At 41.5% G+C, this 17,082-nt stretch overlaps 2 protein-coding genes across 10 annotated transcripts in view; one reads left to right on the forward strand and one right to left on the reverse strand.

Annotated features, from left to right (window-relative positions):
• AASS (aminoadipate-semialdehyde synthase) overlaps nucleotides 1-10,051 on the forward strand; it is a 32,929-nt gene extending 22,878 nt beyond the window's left edge. For 2 of the 3 annotated variants that reach the window (XM_087766588.1, XM_087766590.1), the window contains 6 exons: nucleotides 585-752; nucleotides 2,980-3,075; nucleotides 5,026-5,141; nucleotides 5,321-5,409; nucleotides 5,739-5,915; nucleotides 7,491-10,051. In XM_087766588.1, coding sequence (XP_087622714.1) covers nucleotides 585-752; nucleotides 2,980-3,075; nucleotides 5,026-5,141; nucleotides 5,321-5,409; nucleotides 5,739-5,915; nucleotides 7,491-7,609 — 765 coding nt within the window. In that variant the 3' untranslated portion in view covers nucleotides 7,610-10,051. The remainder of the gene's footprint in view (nucleotides 1-584; nucleotides 753-2,979; nucleotides 3,076-5,025; nucleotides 5,142-5,320; nucleotides 5,410-5,738; nucleotides 5,916-7,490) is intronic. The other variant, XM_087766589.1, reaches the window with a different exon arrangement.
• A 5,771-nt stretch (nucleotides 10,052-15,822) lies between these two features.
• The window catches only part of PTPRZ1 (protein tyrosine phosphatase receptor type Z1), a 145,556-nt gene continuing 144,296 nt past the window's right edge, over nucleotides 15,823-17,082 (reverse strand). For all 7 annotated transcript variants that reach the window (XM_009464127.2, XM_087765960.1, XM_087765958.1 and 4 more), the window contains one exon: nucleotides 15,823-16,045. In XM_009464127.2, the coding sequence (XP_009462402.1) occupies nucleotides 15,905-16,045 (141 nt within the window). In that variant the 3' untranslated portion in view covers nucleotides 15,823-15,904. The remainder of the gene's footprint in view (nucleotides 16,046-17,082) is intronic.

The following is a 17,082-nucleotide window of genomic DNA, read 5'->3' on the forward strand; positions in this document are numbered from 1 at the left end:
TAGTCAACCTTATTTTGTTTTCCTTCAATGGTGCATTCTCTTTGTGCTTTGTAGCTGCAAGTAAAGATACAAATGGGCAGCAATTTTGTATCAGTGTGATACCACCTGATTTATTTTAATCTTAAAAAAAAAAAAAGAGAAACAAAACCCCACCCTTCTCTTTACATTTGCCTTCTCCTCCCCCATAAAAAAAAGAGAATTAAAAAATTGATCAAAAAGCAGGGAGCCAGTGGGCAGAATCTCCCTTCACACTGGTGTAGTTTGAGGAGGTGCTCCAAAATTACACTAATTTAAGTGAAATGGGAACCTGCCACTTCAAGTGCAGCAGGAATGACCAGTGTGTGTGAGAAGGACGCGGCTTGTTTTAGCCCTTTGATTAGTAATGGCTGACAGAGTGCAGGCTCCTCCATCACAGGATGTGCTTAAATGGCTTGTGCAACTGCTTTATTTAGATTGGGCCTTCGTTTGCACCAGAAACACGAAGCATATTGTTCCTATTTTGAGCATACTTCATCTCTTCTATTGTAAAATAAATTAAATAACACTGCACCGAAATAATATTGTTATTCTTTCACAAAATTTAGATTATCAATATTCCAGCTGGAGGAGCATTACTTGATTCTGTTACTCCGATGGATTTTTTCCCAGGATTAAATCTTGAAGGTTTTCCTAACAGAGACAGTACAAAATATGCTGAGCCGTATGGTATTCAGACAGCTCACACTTTGTTGAGAGGCACCTTAAGGTACAAAGTAAGTTGTTGTTGTTATTAATTATTGTTTTCCTCAAGAGATGAATGTTGTAATTTCAAGAGAACTGCGTATTTATAAGTCAGCCTTTCACAGCTCCGTACTTGCTATTTATGAGCTCTCCACTATCCCAGCTGAGAGATAACTGAAAGCACTTCTCTCATTTTTTAATGTAGCTTTACATGGTTTATTTAACAGGTGTTTGTTGCAAACCAGCAAAATAGTTTTACTTGGTTTAGGCAGCTGGTCAGTTGGCTTGCATAGTCTGTGTTTCTTTTTTTCTCTGGCTCTGTATTTGGTGTCAGATCAATAGAAGATTTTAAAAAAAAATAAATAAATCTGACGGGTTTGTGTGATGTGTGTTGCTGTTTTGTATTTTTCAGAATTGATCTGTTCTCTTAAAGTTGATAAAAATTTGAACTTACAGTTTGTTGCTTATATTCCTATGAAAAACATAATGTAAAAATCTTACAGAAAATTATGGTTTTCCATCAAACTGAGAAAAAGTTTTTCATTAAGTAACTGGAAATCTTGAATTTAAGCATCTTTAACATTTTGGTCAATTAAGTAAAATGTTAAGAGATAGATGTGTTTTTCCTTCTAACTGATAGACTCTTTTTCCTTTCATTTGTTAGGTGCACAAAGCAGAATCAAAACATAGTATTTTTTTATTTCAGATTTCTTTTTTATTATTTTGTTGGTCAATATACATTAAGAAGGAATAAAACTAAAACTATATTGAAGGTTTAAAAGAGCTTTTATGGATGTTGTGATATGTCTATTGAGTTAAGGTTTATGTCAAGATTTAAGTTATTGCTGTTTTGTACACGGCTTGAGGAATGTGTATGTCCTTTCCCTCTTAATTCCTCTGTTGCAATGCAACAGGATTTTTTCTTTATTTTTGGTAGGGAGGCTTGCTTAGCAAAAGAAGATGGAAGGCCAGTGTCGGGGAATAAGAGTCACAAATCGCAATAGCTCTCTTTTTGTCAGTCTAGATCTCTTGTTCAGAAGCTAAAAATATGTGGAAGGCATCTATCTCATCATGAAGTCTTAATATGACAGTATCTACTCTTCCATTTGGTGCCTGGTAAAATTTCTTTCTTTTGTATAAGTGTTAGCATAAGGAAAAGCAAAAATGTCAGGGTGACATGAAGAGATGTTATCAGTGTGCTGCAAGAATGTTTCCGTGGTTAGTCCTATTTTCTTAACCCCCAAAACAGGTTGATCACTTTGGGTTGGTGTGACGTTGGTAGGGTTGCGTGGAAGAGCTTGCCGTGCCTCTACCTGTGTAGTACCTACATGCTAGAACATAGTGCTGAGCAGGGCAGAAGTTAATGGTGGCCCTTTGCACGTGCTGCTGTGTTGCAGAGCAGAAAGCAATCCGTTCAGCACAGAGGCTAACATCTCCTCAGAGTGCCTTTTATAGATTAAGTTCAGAACGCTAATGGAGTCAGTTTAAAAAGAGGTATCACAGAGGGATCTCACTGCAAGGCCATCTGAGCTGATAACCTAGTGCTGGTGGAGGTGGCTCCTAATTATAATTAGCCCTCTTTCAGGGTGCTTTACATACACCATTCTGCTTTTTTACAGTGTTTCTAGTCACTTGCATGGAAGTGTTTTCAGGTATCCAGCAGCTGTGTGGGAGTATTAACAGGACACAAACAAAAATAAGCAGAAACCAGTTGAAACTTCTATCATTCAGCCTTTGCAGTTCCTTTTAAATACCATTCCACAGCTGTCTTGGTTGTCTCTCTGATATTCCTGAAGGAAAGATGCAAACACACAGGATTCTTATCTTTAAAATCAGTTTATCTGATGTCCATACAATCACACTGGTGTAAAACTGGGGCTCTCTGTATTCAGGAGTTTGTTTATGGGCCAGCTGGCTGATACAACCCCATCTGTAATGACGTGCTGGAGTCTGAACTAGTGCTGGCTGGCTTAGCCCTTTGATCTCATGAACCGATGCTACCTGCCATGGAAGTACTGATGGCAGAAAAAGTCATTAAGAGGGAATTGAAAAAGTAGAGGGAGGGGTGGAGAGAGACTGGGAAAGATATTGCTCTGTAGCAGTAACCCCACTGGCATCGTGTTATTGTGGCTGTCTTCCTGTGGGAATAATGCTTAACACTACCATGGCTGTGTCCACCACTACATTCAAACCAAGGAGAAATACTCACCTGAGTTTCAAGTGATTATTATTTTTAACCATGTTATTCTTTTATTTCAGGGGTACTCCAAAACTATGGCAGGCTTTGTAAAACTGGGATTAATTAACCCAGATCCTTACCCTTTGCTAAGCTCAACCACGCCACCTCTAACCTGGGTGAGTTACTCTGATTACTCTGCCTTCTTTCCTCTGTTTTATTAATCTTTTTCTTATTGCTAGGCTTGGGTGTGCTTAGCAATGGGAATCTTGTATTGCATCCTGGTCTCCTCTGCTTTTTTTTTCCTGGAAATTAGGAAGATTTCCTTCAGCAGGAATATTAGCCAGTGCTGGAACAGGTTCCTCAGAGAGACTCTGGAGTCTGTGACGCTGGAGGCTTTCAGGACTCAGCTAGACAAAGCCACTGCTGACTTGAGTGCTGGTGGTACTCCTGCTTCAAGTAGGGCGTTGGGCTAGATGACCCTCAGAGGTCCTGTGCAATATTTTTATGAATTGTCTTAAATTTTCTGGTAGTCAGAATCCAGCCCCCAGTGCTGTGAGTTTGCAGTGTCCATATTGGTACTGGCCCATGATCTTCAGTGTAAAAGTATTTTTAGGGCATCAAGAAGTAAGAGATCATGCCTAAATGGGTATATTAAAATCTGTTTTTCTGTTAAAACTCTGTACAAGCATTTTTTTTTTTTGTCTGCTGTTATGCTGCTTTTCTGTCTTGCTTACTAATGCCTCACTTCATCTTAATCTCGGCCAAGGTATGACTCCTATGATGTGCTGGTGTTACATTTGACAATCAAAGTTTTGGTTGTCTCTGTGGGCAAAACAGGGATTTCATGTTTTGGTATGGTGTAAAGAGAGCTGAATTGACAAACAGCTTATTACTTGTCAGGTCTGTTTGTCTGTCTTGTGAGAATTTTTTTCTTCCATTTTGCAAACTCCTGAGAGAGTAACTTTGTTTATTACTCAGATGAACAAAATTCAGATCTGTCTCCTGTTTCCTTCCTTGTGCGTTTATCAGCATTAATCTGGAAGAAGACACCAGGCTTATGCTGTGTGATGGTCTGAGGAGAGCACAGTATTTTTCTGATGATGCCATTGTTTCAAGTTAAGAATATCTTGAGTGTTCTCAAAACCAAGAAAGCACAAGGTGAAGAGGCCCAGTCTTGCGTGTCTCTGACTAACATACTCTCTCATCTGCTCATCTTCCCAAACTCCAGGAGTTTTTGGGCTGCCGTATGGGAATTACTTCTATTTTTTTGATACTATTTTTGTCCACTTTCAGTTTTAGGGTTGATATTTTCAAGTTTTCTGTGCAAAGATGGCTAGAATTTCCAGTCCTTTTAGTCTCGATGAATAAGTATGCAGCGTCAAGTAATCTGTAAAAATAACTATGAACTCATTAGTCTCACTGCAAACCTGGTCCTAGCTATGTTGTGACATCTTAGTACTTTCCCTTTATCTGCTCTGCCTGGGAAGCAGGGGAGATAGGCTAACCTGAGCTTCTAAACAGACTCTGCAGTTCTTGCTTGCTTCATATCTTGTTCATAGCTCCGTTTATTATCTGTCAGCTGTGAATGAAGCAAGCAATAATTAGCATCTAGATAGCACAAAATGGCTTTCAGACACGCACAAAAATCTTCAGAAAGCTTTTTGATAATATTCCCAGGACTGCCAGAGCCTCATTCATCTAATCAGTCTGTTTCCTTCCTTTTGAAAGGGACATTCTCCATTTCTGGACCAGCTGAAAGATATCTTTAAGTTCCTGACTCTCTGGCTGTCTCCAGGTGGCTTCTCTTTCACCCTAACATCCTCCCAGTGTTCCTTGTTTATGCAGATTTTTATGTTTATTCTTCACTGCCAGAGGAAGGGATAGGACTAAAAAGCAGCTGAGTGGTGGAGTACAAAGTATTTTAGGAAAAGATGGCACCTATTCTCACTGGTTGCAATTAAAAGTCTCAAACTATCTCACTTTCCCTGTACGCATAACCTGTCTTCTCTGAAGTCCAGGATATTGACTGAGCTTAGTGGAGCAGTAGGCTCTTGAAACCTTGAGTGAAACGGAGTGGGAACAGATGTCAGGCCTTCAGGAACTTTTTTTCTTTTCTTTTAATACAGAAAGAGCTCATGTGCAAACTAGTTGGAATTAAGTCACCTGCTGAGTACCATGTTCTTAAAGAAGCTGTATTTAGCAAACTGGAAAAGGACAAAAGTCAGCTGGAGGCAGTGGAATGGTAAAATGATCCAGTGATTTTTAAAGTTTTTTTTTTTAAAAAAAAAAGGTTTGCAATTCTACTCATTTTGGTCCATGCTGAGACTGTTAAACTGGTATGCTGAACAAGCTGGAAATTACAAAACTGAGACTAAGCTGTTGATAGGCAATGATACAAGTCTGTCTCATTTCTTCTGCCAGGCTAGGTTTATTGGGAGATGAACTAGTTCCAGCAGCAGATTCCATTGTGGGGGCTCTTGCAAAGCACATGGAGTTGAAGTTGCCCTTTGGTATGTGAGAAATTCTTCTTTTTCATGGCTTTGAGCAGAACAAGTAAATATCTCTTATCAGCCTTAATTAGATTAGTTTGTTCATCTTCATTAAAAAACCTTCATGTTAGTTTTTTTTTTTTTTAATGTCTTGTGATGTTCTCTGCTCCCTCAATTTATCCTTTTCGTTCCCTGTTAAATTTTTATTTTCATCTTAGTATTCTGTCCTCCCTAATAGTCCCTATCTTAAGTCGCTTCCCTGATATACATGCTGTGTATGCATAGTGCCTTGCCTCATCTTCGTATGATTGAAACAGAAGTAATGAATAGTTTGTATGCTTTTCTCTTAGGCACTGGAGAGAGAGATATGATTGTTATGAGAAATGAAATAGGTCTCAGGCATCCTTCTGGTCATTTGGAAAACAAATTTATTGATCTGGTTGTCTATGGTGATAACAAAGGATATTCTGCGATGGCTAAAACAGTAGGATACCCCACGGCTATTGCTGCTAAGATGGTTCTAGATGGTAAGTGACTGTTCAGGCTTTAGCAACAGTATTTCATCACTCTGGATCTTCCTGTCTGTAGAAAGCAGATGTGTAGTGTTTCTGAAGTGTGTATACATGTTTTGTTTTGTTTTAATTTAATCAAACTTTTCCAGTTGTCTTTACAGGAATTTTTAATCTGCATATTTGGATGTTTCAGTGACTCAGTTTCTTAATGTGTAGAGATTTTTAGTAATTTAATCTTAAGTGTTTCACTGGTATAGAGGGGACCTTTGGTATGGTAAATTACAACTGATTATGCCACAGTGAAGCAGGCTAAAATATACCTGTGCTGAACAAACTAGTGACTTCCACTGTTGCTTTCTGTATTGATCAAATTTGAGGCTTGGGGCTTATTACCTGATCATGTTGTGTGTGCATATATAAACAGGCAGACTCTGCCTAGTTATCACCATGTTTAAGGAAACAGCATGATTTCCCCTTGCTTCCTCTTAATCTTTAGAACTTCATTCTTCTCCTGGCAAACTGAAATGAGCAAAAACTTTGGGGTTGGGTTTTTTTTTTGGTCTTTTTTTGTAATTTAAAAAAAACCAAAAAACCAAACTTTTGCAGTTTAGGTGCTTTTCACTTAAGCACAGTTTCACAGCTCTATGAATTAAATTCAAGCTGTGTATGCTACTATTTCAAACTTTTTTTCCCTTGTTCTTTGATACAGTACTGCTGTGTGAGAACATAATGCCGAGGTGGATAAATCTGCATATATCTATGTGTAAAAATATAAAAATTAAAATTTATATAATCGCAAATGGATATTTTTACTTGTGGTGGGTTGAGCTTGGCTGGCTGGCAGATGCCCCAGATGCCCGCCCAGCTGCTCTCTCCCCCTCCTCAGCAGGACAGGGGGAGAAAATGAGATGAAAAAGCTCATGGGTTGAGATAAAGACAGGGAGATCACTCACCAGTTATTTTCACAGGCAAAACAGACTCACCTTGAGGAAAAATAATTTATCGCCAATTAAAAATAAGTTTGGATAGTGAGAAACACAGAAAAAATACCACCTTCACCCCCACCTCTTTTTCCCAGGCTCAACTTCACTCCTCCGTTCCTGACCCCTCAGCCAAGGGCGCAGGGGGATGGGGAATGGGGGGCTGTGGTCAGTCCAGAACAGCTCCTCTCTGCTGCTCCTTCTTCTTCACGCTTTTCCCCTGCTCCACCATGGTCTCTCCATGGTCTGCAGGGGAGTCTCTGCTCCCTCTGGCATTTGGACCACTTCATCCCCACCTGTTTGTCTCACCTTGGTGTCACAGGGCTGTTTCTCGCACTTTTTTCCTCGCTCCTCACTGCTGTGCAGTGTTTTGCCCTTTCTTAAGTCTGTTTTCCCTGAAGCACCGCCATCTTGTCCAAGGGGCTCAGCGGTGCCCTGCCCTGGGTCGGCTGGAGCCGGCTGGAACCGGCTGTGTCTGGCATGGGGCAGCCCCGGCCTCTCCTCACAGAGGCCGCCCTGCAGCCCCGCTGCCAGAGCTTTGCCGTGTAAACCCAGTACAGCACTTAACTCTTTTTTTCCCCCTCCCCCCCCCCCCCCGCCTTTATCTCAGGTGAAATAGATGCCAAAGGTATGGTTATACCATTGACAAAGAATGTTTACGGACCAATACTTGCACGTGTTCAGGCAGAAGGCATTGTGTACAGTACTCACAGCGTTATCAAACAGTAACTGGAAGCCGTGGATTGAACCGGGTTTTGGCTTTGTTTGGTTCCCCCCCCACCGCCTTTAAGAATCACAATTTGGACCAGCTAAAGGCAGCGCCTGCCGTTTCACACACAAATGATGCCTTCTGTAAAACCGGTCTCCTGACTTTGATGTAGAAACTGCAGAAACCCAGATGCGTGAATTATGGTATTTTCCTCTTAAAACTGTTACGCTTTCATGTACATGTTTTCAACATCAATCAGATCTTTCTTTATATCTTTCCTAAAATATCTCGGGAGAGTTTTGTGGTTTTTCTGATCAACAGAGTTTATCTTCTAACTGTATAGGGTTACTATTGAGACAAATTTATGCTGAAGAAAAATCTATTAGTGGATTCTTCTGTGATGGAGAAGTCTGGTTAATGAATTCCATTGATTAAGCTTGATTGTTCCTGTGGTAAAAATAATTTATCAGGATAACAGAGATGAAAGTGATACTTCAATTTGAAGTCTTGTTGTCCCTTTTAACAGTTTTTGTGAATGTTTTCACAATAACAGTATGCAAGAAATAGTTTAGCAATTCTGCACTACTAGCAAATAAGGTCCTGTAAATCTTGAAAACGTTCAGTTGTTAAATATTTGAAATCTAGACCTTAATATTTTTGCAATCCCTCTCCTATGAATGTAAACCTAAATTAATTGGAGGAGGGAGGAAGTTAACCTTGCCTTTTCCCGTCACAGAGTGGAAGCTGGTTGCGACATGTTGGAATACCTGCTGTTACGTGTTGCCTTGTGCTGTGAAGAGAGCACATTAGCATTTAGCTCTGCAGCTAGGAAGGGCGTTCTGAAACCCAACACAGTTAATGTGCTTAGAAGCCGCTCCAAATGACATGTTTACTCTTTCCACTTACACTGCGTGCCTCGTCCAGGTTAAGTACTGTTACAAAGGGAATAGACTGTGTAGTATAAGCAGCTTTGAAATGCAGTAGGCTTAGAGGTTTAAATCACTGCTTTTTTGAATTAGCTTATGTCCTTTTGCTATCATGCTTTTGAAGCGTTCATTTGGGAGCCCGTCCATACTGCTCGGTACAGTGCCACTTTAGACTGATGAGAGTTTGCCAGCGTACCAGCTCATTTGATGCCGAGTGCTGTGCTGCACAGGCGTGCCAGCCCGGCTCTAGCGGCAGTTCAGCTGCATCAGCCCAGAATTGAACTTTAGCCTGAGTGCAGCTTCTCTCTGGCAAACCAGCAGTTGCTTCCTTTCAGTTCAGGGCTGCTTCTGTGGCTTTTGCTCAGGGATTTCTACACCACCTTGCAATGCAAGCATGGCTTAGACTTCACCAGTTAGGCCTGCGAGATGCAATGCTGTGGGCAGATACCATTTGCGCTGGTACCTGTGCAACTGTCTGGATCTCCCCTTTTCTAAAGCTGAATACTGATGCTGGAAGCTGTCTGCTTTCAGCTTTGCTCACAAGCGCACTTTGCTGATAAACGCACAGCCTTTTACCTCCTGAGAAGCACAGTGCTATTATCACGGTCCTGACGGGCTGGAATTCCAGGTGTTGCTCTGCCCGGTAGGAAAAGCAGCCATAACAATAGCTGAAGTTTTGATCTCCAAGTCTTGTTACTCAGGATTTGGATTTTCTTTGTGCACATGTAATGAAGAAGCAACTGCAACAAAGAGGAGGGTGAAAGGAGCCAAAGGGAGAAGGAAGAATGAACGGCAGAGTATTATTGTCAAAGAGGAGGGTTTTTTATACTGAGCCACTGAATGCTTTTGTACTGTCAAATTTGGATTCTGTTACAGTGCCATGCACGTTCTGAGTATTGGATGAAATCCTGGCTTTGCTTCCCGCTGACCGTACAGGCTGCTGGTCTGTTGGATGGTTGGTGCCTGCAGCTGGGGTGAGGACGGAGCCTGCAGTGAGTGATCTGCTCTCTGCTGCCTCCTCCTTCCCCCGGTAGATTAAAGGCCTAGCGCTAAGGGTTAAAATTAGACTTGTATCTGCTGGTCCCTTCCAATCCAGCGCTGGGTGAGACTAGGATTTCACTCCAGAATTCTCTGTTCCCTCCTTTACCCACAAATACACAACCGTGGAGTTGTGATTCTCTATATATACATGCACCTTGCTTGCTTTTCTGCCTAGGAAATGCAGTATGCAAAGAAATTTGGAATGTTTAAAAAGTATGTAATCTCTTTGGAGCACAAAAAGAATGAGCACTACAGAGTGTTTTCTTCAAGAAACACTGCTACTATTTTTGAAACATTTTGTATCAGAATATATTTCCGTTTCCCAGTGCAATGCTGCTTTTTGTTTTCCAAGTTTAGGCTTAAATGAATTTATTGCTCAGCTTTTGTATGAAGATTAGACTTCTCAGTTCTCTTTGCCTATTATTGGAGAGATAATTGTATCTTATACACAAGATTGCTTGAAAAATAAATCTGAAAACCTGTGTTTCATTGTCATGTTGTCTGTACAGTCTAATGAGATGTATAGGAATGGGATTGGGTTTTTTACATAGATGGTTATATTGAAGGGGTGTCTACATGTGGGCTTCTCTATGTACATGAAATACCTTTCCATACTTCATGCTAGACTCCCAAGAGAAGACTCTTCAAGGATTGTTTAAGCATCCACATCTAACACCCATATGTATAATTATGTACATATATATCTGTACCTTGACATCACCTTCCGCTATAATCTTGAGAGATGCAATTTTCCTAGCACATGTTTTGTGCTTGGGCACAAGGACAACTACTTAAGTGGAAAGCTACAGAACAGTACATGTATAATGTCTCCCTGTACCCCGGGAAGAAAGGAAAGCTTGGTGTCTCCCTGCCTAGCTCAGTCTGAGGGCCTCGCTCGGCTGAATGCGTGGTTCGGTTTCTGCTATCGCTGCCTGGGCCGAAAGGCTCTTAAGCTGTTTGTTCACATCAGGCTCCAAGGAACAGATTGTTTGTCACTCTGTGTCTCCTATTTTTTCATTCTGGAATTTATTCTAGTGCCAGCTCTCCGTGACAGATAAGGTCCCAGTTTCTTTCTGAGATGGAGGTGCTCGAGCCCCGTTACACTCGGACTCCCTTGCCTCAGTGTTGCACGCTCTCTCTGCCCTGATAGTCCTGTAGACGAGAATTACGTCCCTCTTCAGGAACTGGAGCACAAAAGTGTGACTGCCAGCCAAAGGGCATGTGCTCATGGCACAATAGCTGCTTAAGGGGAAAAAAAGCTGGGGTAAAGCGATTGCGATTAGGCTGGAAAACTAACGAGGAGGGGGAGAAAAAAAACTTTAGCTTCGAGTGTCCAGCAGAATTTATCAAGGCAAATCAGACCATCTCAAATACACTGTGACTAATCACAGGGTCTCAGGATGTGACTTTGCTAAAACAAGGGAATGAGTTCAGTAAACAAGAAGTTTAGGGTTTTTTTTTCTGCTTTTTGGGTTCTAAAAAGAAAAGAATGCAATTGGAAACAGAGGGGAATCAGGGGAAATGTGGCCAAATGTCCTGGGAGACTTCTCTTCCCTCTTGTCCCTTTGAAAGTAAGGTCCCTAATCCACCAAAACACAAACCTGGGAAAGAGAAATGGATGGTCAGACCTTAGCCCTGCTGCAGGGAGGCAGTGAAAACCAGGACTGTAGCCTAGGACGCCTCAGACTGACGGCAGTAGTTGGGTCCCCGTTTCTGTTTTTAATCCCAACAAGACAACACAGCTCCTCTGCTCCCCAGCCCTGCTTTGCTTACGCTTCGGAACAATTCGAGAGAGAAACGACTTTAACTTTGCTAAACTCCTCTTGAAGTAAGCATTTACCAGAGAAAATTTCAACCCATCTGCAGTAACACACGTTATCCTAGGACGCCGCGACGAACGGTGCCAGGTAAAGCATTGTGATCAAATGTTGCAAACTAGGTTAGGCAACTGATTTTCAAAGTCCATGCTAAGGTCTTTAATATGCTGTTGCACTGATAGCTATGAGTTTGTATGACTCCTCGCCATCGTTTATTGCTGACTTTTGTAAAGCTTTTCCACAGGCATTAAATCACACCACCACAATCACTAAAAAGTTGGTGATGTTAGTAAATTACTGAAGTTTTCTTTTTTTTTTTAACTTTCTACTCACTTGTGATTTCTTAGGAGGGAGCTCACTAGTCAAGTTTTCCTTGGCACACACGACTTACAGCTTTGTAAAAAAAAAAAGACATCTTAAACTGAGATTGTTTATTAATATCCTACTTCTTGCAGGAGATAGATAACATCTTTTCCACACTTGACCCAGTTTGAAAAGGCAGGCTATATGTCTCTTGAGTCTGTAGCTTGGATTACAAGAAAAAAATTAATTAGAATATGGCCTTTGTCTGAGAGAGGAACTGACACGCATTTATTAAAATCTATAATCCACCACAGTTGAAGATTATAGAAGATTTTTTATGATTCTTATTTTTTTCTAGATCAGAACCAATATGTGTGAGTAAAGAGATTATCCTAAGCACTTATGTTTTAAATAACTTGTCAGCATGCTAAGATGATGAATGTGATTACAAACATCTCTGGAAGAAACCTTGAATGACAGCTGATTCCTTGGATTATCGTTTTAAAATGTCTGCAAAACATTTAGGTTGAAAGAAACAGTTATATCAAGATGGGATTTTAGAAAGGATTCCTTTTTCGCTTTTGGTCCATAGAGGCTTGAAAAACATAGTAGAATTAATTGGCCTAAAAAAGACTTTGTATACGCAACTATATGAAACTGTAAATACATGAATGGAAGATATCAAAATAAAAAGCATGAAGTTATGTGAGCCTGCAAGCCAGTTTTCCTAAAAAAAAAGGCCGGAGAAGTAGCACATGAGCATTAGTTTCTTATGTTGTGTGCTGATGTGGTGAAGAGCAGAAGCGTACGATAGGAAGATTACGGAATAGTTTGCAAATGGCCAGAAGATCACAATTAACCTCTCTCCTACGGGCGCCCCTAGAGATTAAGAAAGGAAAAATTGTGTCTATGTTTTTGGAGTGAGAGGTGGGAATTATACAGTATTGCTGTCCCCGTTAGCCGAGATGTGCAAGCGGAGGGTGTCAGTCAACCCGAGTCATTTAGAAGAAGTAGTAAGGACCCCCGGCCACCTGGAAGCAGAAGACATTCCCTTCCGCAAACAGCAACTGCTACACACCTTTGCGTACCCCAGCTTTGTGCCTGAAAGCTGTGAAGAAAGTGCATGTGTAATTCACCAGTGGTGTAAAGATGTGTATCATTTGGGACAATGAGCCTGTTCTGTACATTTGTAACTCATCACCCCCAAAATAACACAAATATAGTAAGAAAAAAATCTAGATCCTATTTTTCAAAGGTGTTTAACTCGGCTAGGGATACATTGTAAGTTCAGTTGCACTTAGAAGCCGTATCTCAGTCCTGTTCTTCCCAGACTTCAGGATTAGCAAATACGCAGGTATGACAAGGACCACAGAAAAAAAAAAAATAAAGTGTAAAACATGAATAAAGATGTCTTGGCTCAGAAAAGTAGGTTCCCACATTTCCGAATTATTCAACCGATGAGTTATGGCTGTGAACTAGAGTGGCAAGTACTAATATCTGCAGGCACAGGGCTGCCCCCCGGCCCGCCGCTGAGCTACCTGCAGACCCGAGAAACCGCCGGGGACGAGAAGGGGAACTGCTGAGGAGAGCAGGAGCGAGCAGCTGACCGAGGTTAGGAAGAGCGCCATGAAGGCTGGCCGCGTTTCGTGGGTGGCACATGGGGAGTTACGTGGGAAAAGGCCAAACTCTGGTGGAGACCTTTTGGAAAGAAAAGCTTGCGAGGCCAGAAATACCCTGTGTGGCTGAGACGATCTAAGTGGCAGCATCAGAGGTTTCACATTTGGGTATGGATGTAACAAAACTGGGGCCCATGAAGAAAAGGTAATTAGGTTGTTTAGCTACAAAGAGACAGGGAGACCAGGGTGGAGAAACAGAGGGATCAAGGGGAAGAATAAGCAAGGGGAAAATGGAGAGAAGAGGGGCAAAAGGGGATGGGTGCATGTAAGCAGGCTGCTGGCCAGTACCCTTGCCCATCTGTGACCTGTCCTGCCTTCTTTTTAAATCCTGGTCCTATTTTCTGTGATGAATCCTGTTTCTACCGCTCGCTCTAGTGCGTGTGCGTGTGTGCGTATCCCCCTGTGCGGCATACGTGCCCGGCGTGGTCCCTGGCCGGACCTGCAGAGGGGAACTGGGCTGAGACAGGAGAACCATTCTGCATTCGGCTGTCGGACAGAGAAACCCCGGGGCCCTGAGCCCAAGGGATTCAGCCGCTCCATAATGCCTGAGACTGCATTACTGCGGTTAGGAAGACAAGCGGTCAAGTGTAAAAGAGAATTAAAGCGCATTAATATGTTAACACAGTTTTACAAAACAAACTATATGTTACATTGTCTTGATTATTTTGTCTAGACGATTTTTTTTTTTAAAAAGAGGACGAGCGGGAAAAAGTCTGCTTTACTGCTAGTTATTCTGTCATTCTGTGCCACTCTGTCTCCTGGTCTAGCACCTTCGCGCTCATTTCATGTATCAACAATATGAGGATTTTTTGAAGTTTCCGCTGTTTAGATTCCTCTAAACCTAAAATTGTTTTGGCTTTGTTGCAGCTCCACCTATCCTCAATCCCACACTGCTGAAGGGGTCTAGATCTATCTGCTGACACACAGAGATACCTCACACACCCTTGCCTCAGGACACGTCTCCTAAAATCTCCCAAGTCCACATCAGGTCTGTCGTCTCCCATCCTTATTTTTCATCTAAGATACTGTCCATTAGTTTCTTTGGCATTCTGGTCCAGAACCGTATCTCTGCTCTCAATATTTCTACGTAGTGACTGAATGTACCAAAGTGAGAACACAGCTGCTCTCACGGCCTGTGTTAGTTTTAAACAAAGATCTGTTCTGCTCCAGGCTCCTCCGCCCTCCTCAGTGCTGCAACCTTCAGCACAATCCGTATCTTTTCTTGCCAATTCAGAAGGTTACAGAACATAATTGAGTGGCCAAGTTGAAACATTTTGCTTTTGTGCTTGCAGAGATTATTTGCTTTACTGCTTCCCAGAGTTTGGCTTTTGCTTTGCCAAAGGAGGCAGCGAAGAGCTCAGCAGCTGAATGAACGATCTGAAGCAAAACCAGCATGGAGAAGTCTTGCAAGTGGGCAATTAAGGCAATTTGGAGGCCTGGGACAGCCTAACGTGGACACTACGGGTGCGGGTGGAAGTGGAGCACAGATTAAATAACAAAACATAAAGTTTTCTAAAACTGTCTTCTGAACTTGCAGATTCCACAGGAAGAGCAGCCATCCCCACGTCAGTCTTGTGTCCTTAGCCTTGTACGTAAAAGCTCTCTCATATGACAGTGAAAACTGTTCACTGTATGTGGTAGACCGCTAAGCACAGACTGGAATATTTATATTTATTTTTGCAATGCCATAGGTAAAAACAATTTAACAATGCCGAGTACAGGTGTTATTGTCATAAAAACTTCTCATTTCAAAACGAATGATTTCTATTTCCCACAAAAAGTTAAAATCACATGCAGCTATATGAAGGCTAATTGCTTAAGAAGATGCACTATTATATATCAGAAGACTTTGTTAAAATAAAAACATACTGGACTACATCATTTTAACAAGGCAATTACACAGAACTAGAAAACTGACTCTGTAGTAAAATATAAAAATCTACAATTATAAATATAAATTTGGTCCATGGAATCACTACAGAAGTAGCAGTATTTACAGTAAGTATCAGATTACTATTCTAAATGCCTAACTGAAGTCTTAAAATGTTGAATGTTATGGAGAACAGTATTTTATTTACATTCTACTATATTAAAAGTTATATTTCTAGCAAATGTAAATTGTTATAAATACAGCAAATAAATCAAATACTAAAACCATGACATGTTTGTTTGTAATTAAGACTCCCCTAACATCTATAAATATGATAATTTTAAGTTAAAAGTAAAGCAAAAAACTAATACTGAAAAAACATACCACAATTCAATTCTTAGAAACACTGTAAAAGTCAATCAAGTTAGTCCAGACGTAACAATGTATTACAAGAAATCTTTCCAGAAAAGGCACACATTGTTAATGATAAAAGTTCTGCTATAAAGTCATATGTAACAGAAATGACTGTTTGAGCAACGGCTGGAATCTGATTATATATATAGTGACTGGACAGATTCCCACCCCCCCCACCCCCCCAAGTATAAAACTGAAAATATTAATGGTAAACTCCAGGTGTGACTGGTGTGATGTAGGTATGTGTGTGTTTAATTTGATGTGTTAATTAAACTAAAGATTCTAAACTTTCAGCCACGTTTCCATCGGGTAAAGCTGAGCCATTACTGTCCATAGATGCTGAAGGGTTTTCTTCTTGCCTTGTGCCGACAAGGCTGAGAATAGCTTTGTACAGAAACTGGTACTGTTCCTGGAGAAGAAAGAGGATATAGTCAGTGTGGTGCCAATAACACTAGATTATCTTGTAACACTGTTACTCCAAATTAATTAACAGCTGATGTGTCAGTCTGTTAATGTACTGTGCTCCACAACTCATTGTGTTACTTAGCAGCTTTATTCATTTTCTGATTAATGGTTCCCCCTGTACACAATGTAAAGCACATTAAGGAACACAGTACAGGTGGGGGAGAAAACTGTATTTTTAAAGAAATGTTATGTGCTAAATCTGATCCTTGTTAAAGTCAGTTGCAAAGTTCCCATTGATTGAATGGGGTCAGGATTAGGGGTACTATTTGTCTGTTGGCTTTTTTTTTTTCCCCTTGAATATGTCGGGTCCTGCACTTGGGTCACAACAACCCCATGCAACGCTACAGGCTTGGGGAGGAGTGGCTGGAGAGCTGCCCGGCGGAAAAGGACCTGGGGGTGTTGGTCGACAGCCATCTGAATATGAGCCAGCAGTGTGCTCAGGTGGCCAAGGGGGCCAATGGCATCCTGGCTTCTATCAGGAATAGTGTGGCCAGCAGGACCAGGGAAGCGATCGTCCCCCTGTACTCGGCACTGGTGAGGCCACACCTGGAATACTGCATTCAGTTTTGGGCCCCTCACTCCAAGAAGGACATCGAGGTGCTGGAGTGTGTCCAGAGAAGGACAACGAAGCTGGTGAAGGGTCTGGAGCACAAGTCTTATGAGGAGCGGCTGAGGGAGCTGGGGTTGTTTAGTCTGGAGAAGAGGAGGCTGAGGGGAGATGTTATTGCTCTCTACAACTACCTGAAAGGAGGTTGTAGTGAGGTGGGGGTCCGTCTCTTCTGCCAGGTAGCAAGGAACAGGATGAGAGGAAATGGGCTCAAGTTGTGCCAGGGAGATTTAGATTGGATATTAGGAAAAATTTGTTCACGGAGAGAGTGGTTAGGCATTGGAACAGACTGCCCAGGGAAGTGGTACAATCACAGTCCCTGGAAGTATTCAAAAAACATGTGGATGTGGTGCTTAGAGACATGGTTTACAGGT

The sequence above is a fragment of the Nipponia nippon genome, unplaced genomic scaffold, assembly GCF_047370975.1.
Source record: "Nipponia nippon isolate SJK-2023a ecotype South Korea unplaced genomic scaffold, ASM4737097v1 scaffold_3, whole genome shotgun sequence".
Taxonomy (NCBI): Eukaryota; Metazoa; Chordata; class Aves; order Pelecaniformes; family Threskiornithidae; genus Nipponia; species Nipponia nippon.